The sequence below is a fragment of the Carassius auratus genome, unplaced genomic scaffold (assembly GCF_003368295.1).
Source record: "Carassius auratus strain Wakin unplaced genomic scaffold, ASM336829v1 scaf_tig00000254, whole genome shotgun sequence".
Classification (NCBI taxonomy): domain Eukaryota; kingdom Metazoa; phylum Chordata; class Actinopteri; order Cypriniformes; family Cyprinidae; genus Carassius; species Carassius auratus.
In genome coordinates, this window is record NW_020523286.1 from 1,821,850 (window position 1) to 1,844,031 (window position 22,182).

At 37.5% G+C, this 22,182-nt stretch overlaps 1 protein-coding gene across 1 annotated transcript; it reads right to left on the reverse strand.

Moving 5' to 3' along the window:
* Nucleotides 1–533: 533 nt before the first annotated feature.
* On the reverse strand, nucleotides 534–21,533 carry LOC113068906 (rho guanine nucleotide exchange factor 19-like). Its single transcript, XM_026241836.1, has 16 exons — nucleotides 20,480–21,533; nucleotides 8,614–9,265; nucleotides 7,506–8,030; nucleotides 7,230–7,362; nucleotides 7,062–7,141; nucleotides 6,734–6,972; nucleotides 6,443–6,603; nucleotides 6,193–6,345; nucleotides 5,959–6,088; nucleotides 5,715–5,789; nucleotides 5,551–5,640; nucleotides 4,981–5,144; nucleotides 3,273–3,431; nucleotides 3,034–3,113; nucleotides 2,120–2,224; nucleotides 534–2,006 (listed from the first exon to the last, which is right to left on the reverse strand). Exons 2-16 carry the CDS (start codon nucleotides 9,242–9,244, stop codon nucleotides 1,849–1,851), a joined length of 2,883 nt encoding a protein of 960 aa, XP_026097621.1. The 5' UTR covers nucleotides 9,245–9,265; nucleotides 20,480–21,533; the 3' UTR covers nucleotides 534–1,848.
* Nucleotides 21,534–22,182: the final 649 nt, after the last annotated feature.

Genomic DNA, 22,182 nt, shown 5'->3' on the forward strand with positions numbered 1-22,182 from the left:
ATACATTATTTTATCTTAATATTCAACCATGATTTTAATTATTAAATATTTTAAATACATTGGTAAAACTTTGCAAAGTGATTTATTTACACTATTATTTTCAGTTTAACAAATTAATAGATTTTTTCATGTGGTACTTTTTGTCCTCCATAAATGCAATGCATAGTTTAGATTTTTACAGCATACCTTAATAGAGCTAAAATGTTAGCCAAGGAATATTCACACAAATTTGCAGTGATGTACAAATTTACTCTGGATTGTTAAAGAAGATGCAAGATGCTTTAAAGTGTTAGTTCACCCAAAAATGGGTGTGTTTTACTCACCCTCAAAGCATCCTTGGTATTTGTGACTTTCTTCTTTAAGACAAATCCAATCGGAGCTATACTGAAATATTTCCTGGCCCCTTCAAACCTCCCAAGTGGGTGTTGGTTATCAACAGTTCAGGGGTCTCATTTATAAACGTTGCGTACGTACAAAATAGGCATAGAAATTGCATATGCAATTTTGTATGCACATATTGGGATTTATAAAAAATAAACTTGGCATAAATATGTACGCACCTTACGGACATTCTAGACCACGCACTCTACTACTTTTTCCTGGCGTGAGAAAAGTAATGGAGTAAGGAACGTTTTTAAAATCTGTTTTCATTTCAGTATACACATTTACATTAAATATTCCACTCTCATTAATGGAGATAAGCCCTGAAAATACATAAAGTCATTATGCAGAAGTTAAACAAAACTTATATGAATTTAGACATATTTAGTGGATGCGCTTGATCACTTTTCCTGTTTCACACTGTTTTAATGACAGCGAGGAGTGCTTAAGATGCACAACAATTCATCTAAACTAAACTGCAGATCTCATTCTATGCAAAAATATTTTAGTGAGAACAACGATCGATGACGTGGACTTACTTCGATATTATGGGGGACACTGCTGGATTCAGTCATTGAATGTTCCATTGTCCGGTTTGAATGGGTCCAACGATAATAGCTTACTGTAACAACCGCAGCTGCCACAGAGGTGTTGATGTCGTGTGAAGTTAACTCTACAACATTATGAAAAATACCACTGTATCTGAAGGATACAACAAGAAAATGGAAATTTGCATGTTTTCTTTTTAAAATAGGCTACTTTGTCAGTGACTCGCAGAGTCAGACAATTCTATTTACACTGCAATAAATATAGGCTAAAAAATAAAAGATGTTCACCTTATCAGTAAAACTGGATAAATTAAATGTTACTTTAATTGTTTAAAACAATTTAAATACTACTCGGCCAGTGGAAAGGAATGAGACAAACTATATTCTAAAATATTTATCCGACAACTATTTTAAACAGTTTTGTTTTTAGATTTTTTTGCAATAAAAATTGCGTATGGCACAAATAGCATTTATAGTCCATATCACCTCTTATGGTGTTAAATATGATGTCACGTGGATGGGAATATGCATAGAAATTATATGCAGATGAGGTTATGCATAGTAAAACTAGGCATTGTTAGCTCCATATATGGTGATTTGGGGGAGGAATTGGGGTGGAGAAGCACCCAGGGGGTGAATAAAGGCATCCTGTAGCGAATCCATGTTTTTCTGTATGATAAATATCGATATTTAGAATGTAATAAAAACTTTTTAGCCCTAAGGTTTACCCCCATTGAAAGGCTTGGAGGTGCCAGGACAATTATTAATATAACTCTGATTGGATGATCATGATGATTGTGTGAAAGAAGAAAGTCACATACACCTATGATGCTTTTTAGGGTGAGTAAAACAAAGGCTAATTTTCACTTTTGGGTGAACGAAACCCTTTAAGTAAAACAATGTTCCATACTTCAAGGTCTCAGAGAGTCTCTCCCTCTAGTTTTTGTGAGACACATTTAATGCGAATGTTTTCACGGAGGTTTCGCAAACGAGCACTGCGGCTTGTGATCTCCTCCACATAAGTTTTGGGGAACCAGCCCCGCTCTCCATCCGACAACCGGATCCCCTCTACCCACCCTGTGAATTGAAAACATAAAGCGTCATTTATCTCTTATTTGCAATCCTCCAGCTTCTCTTTTTCAAAGGAAAAAACTGAATGTAGCCAGAGGAAGGGAAGTTATTTTCCTTACCATCACTTGTAATTGTTACAGCTTGGAGGATTTCTGCCTTCTCCAGAGTTAACTCATCATGCTCCTGAGACTGGTAGCTCTTGATGCACTGGACTTGAGATCGATCTATACAGACAAATGCAGACATTAAGTTTAAATATTTTGGTCACACTTTATTTTAAGGTCCAGTTCTCGAAACAAGTAACTATTTTTTGCCTCAAACTCCTATCTGGCTGCTTATTACTAGTTAGTAATGTAGTTGTTAAGTTTAGGTATTGTGTAAGATTAGGGATGTAAAATATGGTCATGCAGAATATTTGCTTTTGGTAAGATTAGGGATGTAAAATATGGTCATGCAGAATATTTGCTTTTTAAGTACTAATTACTTATAACGCCCAATATGTTAATAATAGGCATGCTAATAAGCAACTTGTTAATAGTTAGAATTGATATATATATAAAAAATAAAAAAAAACATCTTGTTCAACAGAAAGCATATAGTTGTACAGGTTTGGAAAAACATGATAGTGAGTAAATGATGAGAAAATTTCCAATTTTGGGTGAACTAATCCTTTTTAGAGTTTTTTTTTTTTTTTTTTTTTTTTTTTGAGGTACTTAGTTCACAAGTAAACAGGATATTCTTGAGCAGAACTGTATAATCCACTTTTTTTCAATGTTATGTCAGTGAAATAACTGATGATTTTGTATGTTAGGCCGAACAGTCCAAACTGCTTATTTTAACATTGCCAAACTTTTGACTTTCATCATAAAGTATCTGAACAATCTGGTAAACACTGCAGCCTAACTTGGTGATTATCCATCTAATGCAACCAGCCACAATTCACTTTCTACATACCATTTAAATAACAGCTTTAACTTTTAAATGTAGATAAATCTGAAATGCATGACAGGAGTGAGACAAAGAAATTACACACCATCATTCTCATTGGTCTGCTCAATAGCTGTCTTTGGATCGGAGGGAAACATGGCTGTTATCCACCTCTGTTTGCTGCTCCTACATATAAAACAAAATGTTCTTGACTCCGTTTTAAACTTAATTTTATGCATCCTGTAAGGACATATTTCCTGGTGTGCCTCAATTTCTAGGAATGCTCAGATCTATTTTTCAGTGATTTTGGATGTTAATTTTTGAGAATGATGTGAATGTACTCACTCTGTGGGTGACTTGAGCAGAATCTGGTGTTTTAACTGTTGGCCCTCACATAACTGCAGATAGAAGATGAAGCCTGAGATTCCCTGAAGTTTCTGGCTTAGATCTTTCACCTTGAGGTCCTCAATCTTTGCATGTACAAACACCATAAATTTCCACGTGCTGTGACAGGGTAGAAAGGGGACAGATTTTGTAGCAGAGTAATATCATCTAAACAAGGTTTTTAGCTGGTTTTGCTTCAGAATCCAGATACTGCATTGGACATTAAAGGGTTAGTTCACCCAAAAATGAAAATTAGACTGTGTTTTACATACCCCCGATGCATCCTAGTTGTATAAACTTATAAACTATTAATAAGCAGCAAATTAGGAATTAATTCAGGCAAAAGTCATAGTTAATGGTTAGTTAATAGTGAGAATTGGACCTTAAAATAAAGTGTGACCAAAAATTGTTCTGGCTATTCCAAGCTATTTCATTGCAGTCAGTGGGTGTTTCAGTTGAACAGTCCATAAGTCGTCAAATAAAGCTTGCGCATTCATAATAAAATGTGCCGCAGACAGCTCTAAGGGATGAATAAAGGCCCCCTCTAGCAAATCCATGAGATTTTGAATTTTCCATATATCATACCTGATAAAAAAAAAAAAAAAAAAATTCTCACTTATGCTGACTGTCATACACTGAAACAGTTCCGGCAGATGACGTAAGACATGATTAATGAAGAATGCAGAGATAGAACAAAACGAAATGCCAGTCATGAATTAGAAATACAATCTGAGGATTTGTAAAGAAAAATGTTGGAGGATTTCAATATAAACCAATAGGAGACTGGGTTTTCTTTGCCAAAGTAAAGAAACTTTGCTTCATTTGCTCCTATAAACAAACTCGCAAATAGCATGTCTCAGAGGAGCACTCTCTGCACATATTACATACTGCGTGTGAGCTTTATTTGACAACATGTGGACAGTTCAACTGCAACACCCACTGACTGCAATGACAGAGCTTGGAATAGCCAGGATCATTTTTATCCTGGCTGTTGACTGGGTTTTTTCTAGGCTTGATGGGGTGCAGTCTAACATGTGTTCATGCTTCGTTAAAAAAAAAATTTTATTCCATTTATTCCATACTGATATGTACCTTCTCTGACAGACGCCTCGATTATATTTTTATGAAGCCCCTTACTCAGAAATACGTGATGGGCTGAGATTGGTCAGCTGGCTGAGTGTGTTGTGATTCACTTAACCACCTCTTGAACATGTCTGAACATCCCGGCCCCCTAGCTTTCTCTTCCTCTTCTCTAAAGCAGCACAGCATGGCCTTGCCCCCTTTGTTCCCGGTTTGGGGTTTATCTGGGTTTGTCACAAAACGGACCTGGGAAGAAGCTCGCTGTAATCCTTTACCTGCTGTTTTTTGTAGGCATTAAACTACAAAATTTTAAAAAGATGATATCTCCATTTGCATTTAACTCTCAGAGCTGCAACTTTGCAGATATTGATTATGCCCAAACAGCCACATTACACACTAACTGACGTTAAAAAAGGTAAATTGCAATCAACCATCCCTTTAATATAACTCCAACTGGATTCGTCTGAAAGAAGAAAGTCATTCACTTCGTGGGTGAGTAAAACACAAGCTAATTTAATTTTTGGGTGTACTAACACTTTAAAGGGCACATTTGTTAATTTTATCTGTCTTCCTTTCCCATTAGACTTACTCCTTCCTCCGGGACAGCAGAAGACAGTCATTAAACAGGTGAAGGTACACAGGCCGAGTGGTAAGTTTAAACTTGGACCCAGAAATACTCATATTCTGCGTGTCCACTTCTAGCAGTTCACCATGTTTGACCAACCAACGAGACTGGGAGATGAGAGGAAAAATCTAAAATAAAAGAAAACAAACACATAAACTGACTAGCCAGTAATATGAAAACATTTTATTCAAACTGATTTCTGAATGCAACTTCCGAAAGCAATTAATTATTTTGTATACTTGATAACAATTATAAGTAAAGTTGTTAATTAAATTTAGTCATGTGATATTTATTGTGTGACATTTAGACCCTCAAAATGCACCTTTGGACAGACAAATGTTTATGGACAGAACTAAGTAGTCAACAACAACAAAAATCCCCTATTGGTCGCATCATACTTTGCGAATGGCACAAAATGAGCCAGTGCTGCCACTTGCACCTCAATAAAAAAATAAAAAATTGGTTCATGATGCCCCTACATGATATACAGTTCAGTAGATAAGTAAACATTAAAATTAATGCTAAATGTTATACCTTCCCCTCGAAGTGAATTTTCTTGTTTAGATGAATTAGTTCTTCCATCCTCTTCATGGACTGCACGCTGGAGTTACATTCCTTTATTATCTAGTGAAACAGACCAGATTAAGTTTTCATTTTCATTTATACTCCAATAAATGGTCCTCTCTTACTTTACTAACCTTTTTGAGCTCATTAAGTGCTTTGGTGGCAGTGTCCTCATCTCGTGATCCAGGCATTGTTCTCTTTAGGATATTCTATAATGGACACAGTTCATTACCACAAGATAGTTTCATTGATTAACTTTGTAAGCCTGGTTCTAAAGCTTGATAAGAGTTTTCAACTTTTAAGATAGCTGTGCAAAATTTAAAAGATAGAGACTGTGCCCTCTATCACTATCACATTTGGATGTGCATGATGAAATACCTCCACTAGCATTTTGAGGCGTGTGATCCTTTGAAAAGGAAGGATAAGGAATGATGTAAGAGGCAGCCTCTGGCATATTGGGTCCTCTTCCAGGCGGGCAAGAATTCCAGGGAAACGGGGATTCTCTTGCCTAAGAAAACACCAAAAAAGCAAATTAATAAACCTCTTTAACAGCAATAATGCAATAATTGTTATGCTTGTTAAATTGCAGCTTTACAGTAAAAGACTGCTTACAATAGCCGCTGGTAGGTCTGTTCCTGATAGGCTTGATTGGTGACGTAAGGCAGATAAACCCTCCGCAGTGCAGGACAGTGGTCAAGAACAATGTCACACACATCAAAACGCAGAATGTCTCCTTCTAACCTGTGCTCCAAATCTTGAAGAAATCTGTGGACAAGAGGAGAATTGAAATAGGGATAGCTTGCATCTCTGAAGAAGGCTTACTCTTTCAAAAATAGCTAAATTTTAGTTATTCTTTATTCACCTCTCACTGACTTCTTTTACATCAGGCAGTTTGGAGAAGAGCCACTGCCTCTCCTGTGTCCCAAGACACTCACACAGCTCAGGAGATATCATGAAATGGTCAACTGCAATAGACAAGCTGCGTATGTATGAGGCCTCTGACGTCACCAACTCAAACTTGGCCTGAAATGAGAAAACAAGTCAAGATAAAATGAATTGTTTCTTTCTCAGCAAAATGTGTTGGTTGATAAAACCCACCCCCCCCCAAAAAAAAATTAAAAATAAAAACAGACTTTCTGAATCTTGGAGTCACCTCCTGTAGTTTACGCTCTTCATTGCTGAAGTTGTCAAGTTGTCCACTGGAACGAACATCAGGAATATCTTGCCAAAGGGAAAAGGCGGAGCCTCGAGATGAGCGGAATGAACTGGATGGAGACAGGTTGCCAGTGGACACAGAGTCTCCTCTTTCCTCATCGGTTCCTGGCTCCGCCCCCTGCTGCCTTTGTATATCTCTGTTTATAGCAACGTCACTGTATTCCTGATACAAGATTACTGAGAGAGAGGAAGAGAAAACTGGTAAATAATACTATATATATGTACAGTATATATCAAATTCCAGATTTATTCTATTTTGGACTTACAGTTTGGCAAGAAGCGTGACAGGCGTTTAGAGCTACTAGGAGGACTCTCTCCATCCTCATCAATGGAAACCTTTCTCATACTGAAAAAAAACAGTAGAAATGTTAAATGTTAATATGTTAACGGTTATATTCTACTGCTTTTGATCTTTATCTGAGTTTTAGAGCCACCTTTGCTTGGAACTTCTCCTTTGCTGTGGCAGATTACAGTCAGCAGAGGGCAGAGGTGGTGCAGACCCCACTGGACAATGTGGTGCACTGTCACTTGATCCCCCTGAGAAGCGATGTCTGGAGCTGGGTTTGTCTACAAACAGACAAGGGAGGGAGAAAGTATACAAAAGGAATAGAGCTGAAAATATAGCACTGGAGTGTGATAATGACATCACAAGGAAAAACTTTCACAATAAAGTCTTTCATTAGGCTAATCAGTCATGATGAGTCACTTACAGTCTGAGCTGAGGTTTCCAGACAGGTGGCGGTCCCGGGAGGCCACACGAGCAGAAAGAGACTTGCCTAGCTTAAGGGTAAAAGAGTTTTTCCTCTGGGAGAGTTGAAGACGAGAAATTAGCTCAGAGGCAGAGAAGCGCCGGCGCTCGTTGTCTGCTGAGCGAGAACGGGACAGAGGCAGCGAGGTCCCACTGTTAAAGGCAGGGTCTTTCAGAGTCCCGCAGTCCTCCAGGCCCAACCTCTGCCTCCCCCCATCATTCACACCCCCCTCCAATCTGGCACCCTCCTGAAGGGGATCTAAGAAAGGTTTTGGAGTCGTCGGTAAGGAAAGAAGAGAAAGGTCCTCATCTTCCCCTGGGAGAGAGCTGGAACTACTGGATGTGGGAATGGTAGAACCCACCATTCCAAGGCCTCCTTCTACGAATGATTCGAAGGATGTTGGAAGCATGTAATCACACTCCACACCCGGGCTACTGAGAGACCCATCATTCATAGTGTCTGGAGAGTACACCCTCATCTTACGCCCTATTAGAATCAGAATAAGAATCAGAATTAGCTTTATTGCAAGGTATTTTTTACACGTATGAGGGATTGGTTTTTTTTTTTTTTTTTTTTTTTTTTTTTTTTGTGACAGAAGCTCCACAGTGCCACAGAATGACAGTGACAAGAAAGGACACAGATAATAAAAACAATAATATAAAAATAGACAAAATACAAAATGTACAAAAAGAAAAACAAAAGATAATATAGACAATTATTTACTAGGCATATTGAGTGGAACCATCCACTTGTACATTTCATCTCTAGTTTTAACAGACACAATCACTTTAGTACTGTAGGTCCCAGCCTTTGTGGGAGACCTGTTAGCAGCACAGATTTTGGACGTCTGCCTTATCATATAAACATGTTTCAATTCATCAACCTTTTATTAGAGACTCCCACATCCTAAATGTGTACTGTATTTAGGAGCCTCCAGAGACCAGCAGAGTAATCTATCAGAAAGCTCTTGCACAGTTTTGAGAGGTGAAAGTAACCCTGCACTATAACAAACTATTTGTTGTTTAAAGCAGGAATGTAGGAACAAGACTTAAATGAGAGAAGCACTTACTTATGGACTTCTCCTTTATAGATCCCAAAGATGTGCGTCTTTGAGGGCGAAATGGGTCAGAACTCTGAAACTCCAAGGGGGAAGAAGGGGAGCTCTGCTGTTGAGGCTCCAAAGAGTTCCTGTTCTCGGGTACATATGTAGAGGACAGAGGCAGAAACAAGTCTCGAGAACGGAGTCCCTTAACTCCTGGTTCAGGTTTTTCATAAACTGTTTCAGGTAAGGAAGTAATGGGTGTCCACGTTGGATCATGAACCCCTTCCACCTTATTGCTATCCTTGGTCAAATAATTGTCCAGCGTTGTGTCTGTACTCCCATTATTGGCAAAATCAGATGGACTGCTTCCATTGCATCTGACAGGCTTGGAGCAAAGAGAGGAACAGTTTTCCGTTGTGCATGATTGGACACCATTAACGCTTGACTGTTGAAGATCAATGAAGGCCAACGTCTCTTGCTGACACACAGCAATGTGTTGATGCTGTTGCAGGAGAGGCCTAATTGCCCGAGAGTCACTTAGAGCCTGGGTCTCGACTGAGCCTGGGAACCACATGTCAGAGCTCTCGCCTCTGCAATGGAACGCTTGGAGGTGAGGCTGGAAATCAAGGAGAGGAGAGAATCCATAGCCGGGGAGCATGGCTTAGGAGGCACATGCACACTGCAAAGAAATTGGGAAACAAAAATATTAAGAAAAAAAATGTAAGGTATTATAACTACTGTCTTGACAGATGCTGCATCTCCAAATTTGAGCATAGTGGATTAGATCCCTCTAGGCAATGTTTTTGATGTGCCAGCACAGATTTATGCACAGTAAAGCTTGGCTCATCGCTGCAGTTCTTAGTGGATTTGGTGTTCCACTGGGTAAAGTTAAGTGTCTCTGAACAGGCTCTGCTCTTCCCCCCGTGGCAGACTTGGCTCAGTCGCTGCCGCTGCATCTTCCTGTTCTAATTAAAGAGCGCAGCATGCAGCCCTCATCCTCTATACTTATCTACATCATTTACAGCTGGATCCCTTACTCAAAACTGCTGCTGTAGTGCAGCTTCTGCATGAAGATGTCAAGGCAGTCACATGAGGACACTTCAGCCTCTCCAACTATGATAATGGGCAAGTGTCTAGTCTTGCTTGCAGCTTATACCTGAGATGGAATGCTTCATGAAAAAGACCCTGACTGAAAAGGTCATCTTGGAAAAGTTTTTTTTCTTTTTTTCATACATATTTCCCATGTTTCCAAACAGCTCTCTATTTACCTAAACAAATCTGGGTCATGGGAGAAGCAACGCTTATTAGTATTCAGTGTCTTGCCTTGAGGGACAGGCAAGCCTGAGATAGCTTGAGCTATGACATTTCCTGGGCTATTAAAGCAATGAAGGCTTAGCAAACTGTCAGTGCTGATGACCCACGTCTGCCTTATTCACTGACCCATAAATTAAAGAGAGAGATTTTCTAAACTTGGAGATAAAATCTACCCAAGGATGCTAGTTGGTTTGCCCCTGGGTGCCTTAGACTACCTTACATACAAGTTATGTGTAAACATATCATCAACCCAAAAATATAATGTAAAACTGAATAAATCATTGTTTAATATGATAGTTTTGAAACAATATATTGTTAATCTTCGAAACACTCAAACAATATCTGTAGTACATCTTTTTTTGAGAGAGAGAGGACACAAAAAGTCTCGCCCATCTCGATTTCTCTTTTAGGCTGAATGTAAACGCAGCTAAATCCAACTGCATGACATGATCCACAAGCAAACATACTCACAAAAACACAATCTGACCCTCTGTACTGATAAAACCTATACCCACATCTGAACAGCAAACACTGCACAAATGGTTACCTTTTCCCTACTCTAAACAAAGGTCTCTTTATTTCTCCAGATAGAGAATACTATTAGGTGCACAGGTCATGTGAGATTTAAGGAACGTATCTGGATTCTTTACATGCAAACACAGAAATAAAAACCAGTTTTTCAGTTAGTATTCTTTATTTAATGTCTTCGAAATATGTTATTAAAATATAATTACTTTATTTAATTCTCTGAAATGACTTTTCTTTTCTGCTCATGTATTGGACAATGTATGCAAATATCCAAAGAGCTATCAAGGCAATGCTTTAACAAACTAACATTTGCCCTATGGTATTTCCTCACTAAAATATCCCATGTCACTAGAAATATGTCAAATAATGCCATCAAAACTTGGGAAACATTGTAAAATATAACTGTAAAACCCTTTATTGTGCTACACAAATTAAATGTACTGTACAAATAGCAGGAGTAATATTGTGAATGCTGTGCGTAGCTATTACTATAAAACAAATTGAATAATACACTATATTACAGCCCATTACTATACAGTTATTCCATACATTCAGATTGATGTCTTTCCCATTTTACAATTTTTTGTAAAATCCACCATGTAATTTCCCATGTTCTCAACATGTTATTTCCTTATGTTTTGGTCTTTGTTGTATACATTCTCCCTGTAATTTTGGAGGGTTCCTGGAAGTCAGGGCGTCAACAAATCAAATGAATAGAAAACTGCCATCTTCTCCACCGAGCTACAGTATATGATTAAAGAAAACAATGCTGCAAAAGCACATGGAAGCTGATAACAACCACATGAATCCATAAATATGTACATATTCATCAATGTCAGCGATAAGGCAAAAGGTTTTTTTTTTTTTTCATAGGGTATAGGTGTCACTAAGTCACATTAAGTCCTCTTATAAAATACATTTTTATTAATAACTATATACAATGTCACAATGAAAATACCAAAAAGACCACAATAACCTTTAATTTCTAGATTTTTTTTTTTTTTTTTTTTGCTTGTTTGAGCTAGGGTTTAACAGTGTGGTGTCATAGGCTTATGTTTGTATGTTATATTGCTCTGAAGCAGGCTGACACCGTTGGTCTAATTGGCCTGTGACAGAGAGATCCAGGGTGTATCATGGCATCTGTCTTTCACACTCAAAAGATGTCAGCTCATTTTCAGCTGCTGTATCTTGATAGTAATATCAAAAGGGGTATAAAAATGTTTTGACATGATTAGTCAAATATTACAGAGATAGCTCACTGAATAATTAATATTGTGAATTTATTTACTTATTACTTAATCAAAACAAGTTGATCATTTTGGTCAAGAGTTTGGATTTTCCAAACCTAAATGTTTTGTTGATGAATTGTTGTTTTGAAAAGTATGGAAAAGTACTATGTAACAGTTATTCAAATAGTCTCTATTTATGTTCCACGGAGAATGAACACAATACAGATTTAGTACAATATGATGACTAAATAATGAAATAATTTTCACTTTCAACTGAACTGGATCTTTAATAATTTCCTGGCTTGACGTGGCTTTAACATACAGCACTTTTATTGTAAAAGGTTAATACTTAACTTTTAAAGCTGCTAGTCAGACTGTGGACCTAATTCTAAACAGCTCTGTTTGCTTCCCCAATACTGTCTAATTTGACTGTTTAATTTTCTTTAACAAATGTGTCCATAAGAAAGTAATCCATTATATTTAAAGTATTTTTCTACAAAAAAAAAAATCTAATTATAGATCTATGTATGGAATCATTAAAATTCTGATGGGGTGGGTGAGGACATCTAGAGGTGAAGAACACTTCTTTGTTTGTGTTTGGTGTGGGGCCTGATCCCTCAAAGTGCCCGAGGCCTTCCTCCACCTACTCCATCAAGACAGACACCAAAATCCTTTTTTACGTTCCCAAAGCATTGACATTGCCCTCAACCCTCTCTCCAACCCAGCAGAGAGAGAAGCCCATTGGTGTAACAATGCATGCTTTAAGGTATTACTCTAACAAGCTGAGCTTCTTTAGACCACCTTGAACCCCACGGTCTCATCTTAAAGAAAAATGTGACCACTTCTTTAGGACATCTGTGCACTCACCTTCTTTCAACATTAATACCTCCCATACTAGACACACCTAGTCAAATACAGGAGCTTTATGTACACAAGCACTAGTGCTGAGTGTGGAAACAAAGAACTATTATTACATTGATTTTGTTCTGATTGAATAATGCATCTGTAGGATATTTAAGCATGTACCACACTGCTTCACATTAAAGTCCAGCATAGGTTTGGTTAGGCACTGGCAAATCTCTTTTAAGGTTTAATTATAGACACGTATGGTTTTTATGCATTACTTATTAATGTTCATTTAAAAGAAAAGTATTTACAAGAGGGCCTTTACATCAGTTTACTGATCAACAAATAACCCAAGAAGCATCAACAAGGAAAAGAGGGAAAAAAGTATTCAAAAAAATAAAATAAAAGCTAATTTCATTAATAAAAGTGCTTATAATCAAGCAAAATCAAATTGACCCAAACAAATGCATGTTCTTTGTGTTATTGTGAGCAATTCCTTAGTGCATGTTAGTCCAAAGACAAAATAGTTTGTTGTCTTAATCATTAAATCGAAACATATTAACTTACTCTTCTTCTGAAAATAGTTTGCTTGTCCATCGGCGTTAGTATTTAGGCATTGTTTTAGCTAACTCACATTGTGTCTGTCTCCATTCTGATGTGTAACGCCTATGTTTGAAGATCCAATCAATTCCCAGTGGATAAAATCAAGTCCCGCCCAACAGTTCACACTGGAAATATATCAGATTATGAAAGTAAAATGAGTTGCAAACATCTCTATGTCAGGTCATGGTATCATGATTCACAGCTTAAATTGACATATGACATTCACTAGCCCTGCTTATGTTTTCTAAGATTTATACAGCTCAATCTGTTCTTTAATGTGCCTGTAAATTTGTCACATTTCAAAGATGACCTACTTTCACCGTTCCATTCACGTCACACTGATTCACACTTAACTTCCTGTTTTCTTTCACACACTGTTCGGGAGGTGAACCAAGCCAGGCGAACGCTCCCCCTCCCTCTGCTTTATTATATCGACAGGTAAAGACTAGTATCTCAGAGAGGCTTGTTTTGAAATGTGATCGCAACAATGCTTTCACTTTGAGAATGACCATGCAGCAGGCTGAAATCTGTGTGTGTGACATTTTAATACGCCGATATAACCATTTTAATGCAAAAGTGGTGCAGTGTAATAGTCCTATAAACAGTCATTGTAATAACTAAAATAAAATATAGTTAATGCATGAATATTATACAAAATAAGGAAAAATTAAGGTTCATTTAATTTACTAAAAACAAAAACTGTGTGCTATACTATATTTTATTTAAATATATTTTTTGTTTAACTTTAAACTTCAATTTAAAAAAACATTTGGAAATTACCACATAATACCTGCATTGCTGGTACTTCTTAAGCTTTTCTCTGACAAATTTTATTCAGGTCAATCTATGTAATAAATCACACACAAATTGTTTTATTCACATTGGGTCCAAGCCAGTCTGAAAAAGCCTGCAGGCTACGTAACTAAACAGGTGTGCACAGAGCAGAGCCCAAAAAAAAAAAGTCTTTTACACATACCTGTAGGGCTTGGCTTTTTAGGATCACTTTTCATAGACAAACACAAACATGTGCAACACACAAAAAAAAGGAAATAAGAAAACATTTACACCTGCACTGACATACATTTGTACAAGAATAATGTACAAAAAAAAAAATCAAAATATCCATACTTCCTTTCATTCTTTTATCCTTTCAAGAATTTATTAGATTTTATAGACAAATGTTCCTGTTTTAAAACCATAAAAAGTTCCTTCAAAATGACAAATAAAAAGTGCTAGTGCCTTCCAACACATTACAACAATCATAACCCGTTTCTTTCATATCTTATATCTTGAAATCCAATGGCCTTTTGTAAAAGCAAAATGAGGACACTATAAAAATGGTTAACCATTAAGCCTTTTGTGAGCCAAAGAAAAGCAAGTTCATTATCATGGTCGACCCCCACTCCCAATAAAGATCACTGACACTTTCCACATTCCCCAAATAACTGCACTTCTGTCATTCCACTTAAATTGCCCAGTAAGCTGTACCAGAGTACAAACAAAGAGTCTGGTCTGTCTGAGCTCACGAAACAAGAACAGGCCTTATTTGTGTGTCTGCATCCTATCTGTGCTGACCATTGGGGGAGGCACTAATAGCGTGCAGTCACACAAACAAGGTCTGTTCTTATTACTCCCCAAACCTCCTCCTTCACCATCTGTTCATTCTGCAGGTGAGCCCTTTAAGGCCAGTCAGACTAACAGGGTTGAGTGAAGGGGCTTTAGACACCCATTCTACCCCGAGTGGCCCTGTTGACCTGAATTCAGCAAGCTAAACGAGTGTAAGTGAGGAGAGAAAATATTTGCACGCGAAGAACAAGGACACGGAATATTGTTGGGTGTGGCATGGCGTCCTTTTCCACAGACCGAAACTCTGGTACATGTAGGTGCAGATATAGAATCAGCCTGTTGCCTCCAACTGACAGGTGATGGGGCAGGTGCTTCATACACAAGACAGACCATGGGAGGAGTTAGAGAGCACTTTATGGAATAAAATGAACTGCAAAGTCTCAGAAATTGCATGCATTGCATTTAAGTCAAATGATACAAATACTATTTCTGACATGACAGTGACAAAAAGTACCATGGTTGTATCATGGTAATTGAATACAATAGAATCCATGGAACCGAATTATTACCATATTTATATAACATGGCATGGGGATCAATGGCATAAAAGAATGATAAAGTAAAAATGGCTCTAAAAATGTTATGGTGTGTAACCATTAAAAGAAAAAGTAAATTTATGACCAAGTAAAAAGCATATTTTGGGTACACATTGAACACAAATGAGTGTATCATAATTATTATTATTTAAAAATATCTACATACAGTGTATACAAGGAATCATTTTATTTTTAAGTCATTATTATTATTTTCTATTTAAATATAATTTGTAATTTGTGGTGCCAGTGTTTTGCTTTGGTGGACAAATAAATGAATTAACAACTAAACTAAATACGTTAATAATGATGATAAATAAATTATAACTATGCATTTACAAAATAAATTTTAAACACTGTAACAAATTTTATATCTATACATTTTACATATAAATACACACACACACACATACACATTATATATATATATATATATATATATATATATATATATATATATATATAAATGCATATATGCATATATATACACACACACACAGACACAAAACTAAGAAACAACCATTTTACTTTCATAATCAGATCAGAAATCTAATAAATGTAATTTTTTTCATTTGACTTTTTCCTTTGATAAAATACCCACTTATATCATCCTGACATTTATTTACATTAATTTTAATTCAGAAATTACAAACATCCTCATCATAGATGTGTACTCACAATGTATTTCTGAATCAATTAATTTATCTGACACAAAAATGACATCTTATCATTGACCATTGAGTAAAAAAACAGTGTATTTTCCTTGAACACATGCCAGTTCAGTTCCCGTGCCATCTATTGCTCTCTCCAGTCTGTTCTTATCTCTACCAGCATGAGCTGCTGAGAACTAAGAGAATGCAATGAGTCATATAAACACACAGACTGGCACAGCCATGCTGGTGGAGCTGCACACCGCAGGATACGATAGACATTCCAAGGGTCTGACCGCCCCCACTGTGTCTCTGATCTTCATATCTGCCAACATGTTAACTAAAGCAAAGCACCATCAAACCACACCCTGTGGGATCCATCCATGCTCAAACACACATCCTAAAATCTCCCCCTCTTACAAATCCACTGTCTTCACTGATCTTTAATCAGTGGAGATGAAGAATGCAAAAATCACCTGATCTCACTCCATTCAAAAATAACCCATATTCGAGGGACATAATCACTCTAATATTAAAAGGATATCTCTTACACATCCAATGGCGTTACGAAACAAATCCAGGCAATGGTTTCTGAGGCTATACAGGAAGTGAATGAATAAGGCAGGGAGTTTTGTGACATGATACTTTCTTTTGTTTTCCCCATATCCTCATGTGGGCATTCACTCATGACTCATGTTAAGAAGATTTCGTAGTTTCCAGGCAAATGACCTTAACTTGGACGTTATGAAGCCAGTTTAAGCTTTTTAATAATTTTGTCTGGGCAGCCGGGATAATTGCTATTCCCCCACAGCAGTCTAGAGGAGAACATAAAGCCTTCCATCAGACAGGTGCTAGGTCATAAAGAGGACGTCGCACCCTCCCGCTCAGAAAGAAAAGAAAACACTCTCCAAAACACATGCTCCACACATGGCATTGTATTTAGATTTTTTTTTTTATTTTATAACTTTTTACTCTTTTACTGCATATCAACAATGATCTCATTTGTCCAGGCATGCAGTCACCTGCCCCTCACATCAACAGAAGCTCACGCATGCACACTTACCATCTCTGCTCCCTGCAGCAGTAGAATATTCAGGGCTCATATCCTGCTCAATCTTTCGCACTATTATGCACGCAACATTAAGTAGTTTGCAAGCAATCAGCATGGCCATATTTGCATCTGATTTGATGTCTGTTAGGAGGGCTGGAGGGCAGTGTTTCTGCTTGCTCTACCAGGATTTTATAAACTGGACCAAATCCCAGGCGTATCATGAGATTTGTCTATGCAGGTGATGAGTGGCAAATCAAAACATTATCCTTCATGCATGAGCATCTGTTCAAGCAAGAAAAAAGTGTCTGGCAGTACAACCCAGCAGGGCAGATAAAAATGATAATAATTTGTTTAGTGACCTTAAACATTCACTGTTTCACCCAGTAAACAAGACGACGCAAGATTACAAAGTAGAGAATTAATAGTAGGTAAAATAAAGCTTTAGCCACTTCTTTAAACCGCTAACATCAGGAATAAAATCTGAACCACTAGTGACAATGTATTAATTAAAAATGATAATAATAATACTAATTTTGATATAGTCAAAATGCAAACATATGTACAGGTGCATCCGAAAAAAAAATGTTTTTTTGTTTTCTATTCAAAAAATGTAATTTTCATATATTCGAGATTAATTTCAAGTAACATTTAAAAAGTTATTTTGGTTTAATTTTGATAATTAGAGCTTACAGCTCAAATGAAAGTCAAAAATTCAGTATCTCAAAATATTAGAATATTTACATTTGAGTTTCATTAAATGACCATCTGTACAGTGTAAATTTGAGGTAACTTGTTATTTGAAACCAGTATAATGGGGAATAATGTCAATGGTCTTGAAGACAATAAGTGTCATCCTACACATAAGGGGTAAGTCACAGAAGGTCATTACTGAAAGGGGTGGTTGTTCACAGAGTGCTGTATCAAAGCATGTTAAATGCAAAGTTGATGGGAAAGAAGAAATTGGGTAGGAAAAGGTGCACAAGCAACAGGGATGACCAGAAGCTTGAGAATACTGTCAAGCAAAGATAGATTCAAACACTTGGGAGAGCTTCACAAGGAGTGGACTGAAGCTGGAGGTCTTCAGGAAAAGGGCTACCAAGCCACTTCTGAAATAGATACAACATCAGAAGCATTTTACCTGGGCTACAGGCTACGGAGAAAAAGAACAGGACTATTGCTCAGTGGTCCAAAGTCCTCTTTTCAGATAAAAATAAATTATGCGTTTCATTTGGAAATCAAGGTCTGGAGGAAGACAGAAGAGGCACAGAATCCAAGTTGCTTGAAGTCCAGTGTGAAGTTTCTGAAGTCAGTGATGATTTGGGGTGCCGTGACGTCTGCTGGTGTTTTGTGTTTTATAAAAATACAAAAGCAATGCAGCCATCTATGCAGAGATTTTTGGTTTTAGTTTACATTTTTGGTAATATCATGGTTTGCTGACCATGGTATGACTGTGCTTGATTGTCCACCCAACATTCCTGACCTGAACCCCAAATTGAATCTACGGGATATTTTCAAGAGAAAGATGAGAAACAGTCGAGCCGAGTTGAAGGCTCAATAGGTGCCTCAGCAGTGCCACAGGCTGATCGCTTCCATGCCACACTTCACTGATGATGGAGTTTGTGCTAAAGGAGCCCCGACCAAGTACAGGTATGTGCATAAATTAACATACTTTAAAAGGTGCCATAGAAATCACTTTTATAAGGTGTTTGAACACAGTTGCGTGGCCACACTGTTTGAAAACAATTCACCTGTAATGGTAAAAATTCACCCACTCATTGTTTTATAATCCCAATAAATCATAAACAGTCTCTCCACACGAGCAGTTCCAGACTATGACGACATACTCGGTAATACTGTGTAAGCTGCCGTCCACCATTATGGTTTCGTGCTGTAGCTGCTGAAGGTACAATGTCAGCGCCAAAGAGCCATTAAAAGTGTTGTGTGTTGGGATGCACCAACGAACATAGGAGTCTCCATAGGCCGCTGAGGAGAGGGTGGTCACATTTAATTTTCAAAGTATATGTCCTGGAAAAAAACGGAAAAGTCCTTTTCATTTGAGCTAAGATTTTACACTGGGCTACCTCACAAAGTGTTCTTGTAGCTCATGTGGTACAGCATTGCGTTAGCAAACGCAAGGTTGGGGATTTGAATCCCAAGGAACACATGTTAGGAGAAAATTGTTAGCCTGAATGCAATTTAAGTCGCTTTAGATAAAAGCGTCTGTTAAATGCATTCATTTAATTTAATTTAAATGAAGGTCAGTTCAAGCTAGAGTTGTGCAAAGATTGCTTCTGAAAGAGGGATCAATACCAGCGCTTCATGCACAAATCTCCAGACTTCAGACAATGTAAGCATCATGCATCATTTTGTTTTGCCTATTTGTGAGGCTAATGTTTCTAAAGCTACCATTGTCTCTGCTTGTTTTCACTAATGCTGCCTTCACATGCTACCAAAATGGGTGTAAATAGGAATGTGGTAATTAAAAATTGCATTTGGAAGCAATGTGAGGTCGGTAACATGGTCACCACCAGTTAACCGTAAAACCGGTGGTATGACAAGAGCATGAGCTCTTGAAGCTCCACACTTGTCTGAAAAGGGAGGTGGGAACACCAGCTCATTTTCATTTAAGGGGACACAAAAAAAATAAACTTTTTTGCATTACCTTAAAAAGTGGCAATTTCTACAAGATATAAAAATTAATCTGTGGGGTATTTTGAGAAAATTTCACATACACAATCTGGGGACACCAGGAAACCATTTAAAATGTTGTATCAATGAATCATATGGCACCTTTAAATAACTTTTCTGTTTTGCAAATCCTTTTTTATTATTATTGATTTTAGGAGATACTGGATTTTTGACTTTCATGAGCTGTAAGCTCTGATCATCAAAAAAAAAAACTTTTTAAATGTTTAACTTTACATGTAATGAACCTAGAATATATGAAAGTTTCACTTTTTTTTAAATGTTACATAAAAATAAAATAAAAACTTTCACAATATTCTAATTTTTTGAGGAGCAGTATAAAATTGAAACATAATGTTTCATTTAAATGTGTTTCATTTACTAGGAATATTTGCATGTGAACAACAATTTGATTGAGCTTGGATTAAAAAACTGATATGAATTTCATACTTTCTTAATATGACAGCAGCTCACAGTACACAGATTCTTGAGCTTCAGTGGCAGCAAGCAAGAACATCAGACTGTACAAATTAGTTCACATGATCAGTGCTACAAATGTACTTGATAAGTGACCTATAAATCTGAATCTGAAATGTTTCTTCTTCATTGCATTGTTTCTTTGTTTTCAAAATCCTAAAACCTTTTATTTATTTCCTAGAGGAAATTAGATTCTGAATCCAAGACTTTAAATGTGGTCTCATACTGCTGTTTCTGTGCATAGTGCAACACAAAATACAGTCTTTCCCCAAAACATCATCTAAAATGCAACAGATCTCTAGATTTGAATTAGATTTAGAAGGGGAACTAGATTTAGAAAAAAAACAGTACCTCATTTGTATCAGTGGACTGTGGGCAGGATAGGGTCCAACTCCAGTGTGCACTTCCAAGTCATCCAGGTGTTGTAGTGTCCATGACTGCCTTGTGTTCCTCTCGGTTACTTTGTTTCCCCTCAGCTGCACTCAAACTCAAGCAACAATGCTGCAGCTTGAGCCCAGATGATCCGAGTGTTCTCTTCAATCCCCTTCACACACAAAAATGCAGTTGACAGCTACTCTAACTAACAGATTTCTCCGTCATATTGTTCCCTTTTCCTCATATTTCCCCCTCTCTCCAGCAACAAAGGAAGATAGACATTTGTCCTGCTCTCTCGCGCTGTCTCTGGCTCCCTCGTACTTTTATTTATGGTTTTATTTCTAACACCTGCCAGCAGAGGAAAAAGAGAGAGGCACAAGCTGTCGTCTGGTTCAGAGGAGAGTCCTTCTCACCAATGAGGGAGAACGAGCATGAGTGTGTGTGTGGGTCTGGATTCCTGTGTGTCAACAGCAGTACTTTGCAAGTGGATAGCAGGCGGTCGGTTAGGAGGGTTAGTTTGGTGGGGGCGTGAGATAGAGGGTGGGAAGAAGACTGAATATCCATGCATGCGAGTGTGTGCATGTGTGTGTGTATAATTAGGTAAGTATCAGTTTGAAGATAGCAAGTAGCCGAGAGGGCATGCCGAAACTCACTCAGATATGCTCTTTAAAACTTCTTTAGCTCCTCTCCCTTTTACACACCTCATTTATTCACTTTAGAAGAACTGAAAGAGTCGTTTATCAAGCAAGCACGTGTGTGAAAGTCTAGAAGATCAGCAAAAAAAAAAAAAAAGAAAAGAAAAGAGAAAGAAAAAGAAATCTCATTGAACTGTTTGGTAAACAAAACCTATTCATGTTAATCTCCGGGCCGATTATTTATGCGTTTGCACTGAGAAATGAGTTTCTTCAAGAGTGGAAGCACATTAAAGAGCTTTGGTTTTGTGGGTCTCTGCTGCAGGTGATGAAGAACATGGAGTCTGTTAGTAATTAATAAGCAAAAAGGCTGCTGTCCACGTTGCATACTTTAGTAGCTTGACATGTACCAACCAAACCTTCCTGCAGGCTGAACAGCATAGGAACGCACAGCAATCATAACAATCAAAAAAATGAAGTAGAGAAGGAGGAGAGAGAGAGAAAAAAAGTCAAAGAGCCTGAGGCAATGGAGATTCTTTTTCGGTTTTTGAGTGGGTGGGGTTAGGGACAAATCATTATCAGAACACCTGTCTGCTTCTGACTTTAATAAATCAGAGTTGCTTGATCCATTCCACTGAAGAACTGGTGGAAGTCGGGGCGCATTTTTGGTTGGTGAAGGGTTTCATAAGGTTGCTCGCACAAAGCTTGATGGTTTGATCAAATTAAATGGAATGTGAGAACCAGAGATTTTCTGCAGAAAGTAGAGCTGAAAAGTGGGGCAGAAGTTGCCTACATGGACGTGTTAACCAAAGATTAAGGATCTGAAGCCTTTGCCAGCTGGCATTGGCTCTCAGCTCTGGAACACAGAGCTTCAGTGGCTTAGCATTAGTGATGTCTTGTTCACCTTTCTAACTTGTTCAAGCACATCACTTTTGGTCTTGTTCAAGCTTACCATTTTTGGACAATATGCAATTGTTCGACAGGACAAGTGTAACTAGGAATTAAAAAGTTTAGTTTGACCAAAAATCACATTCTGTGATCAATTAC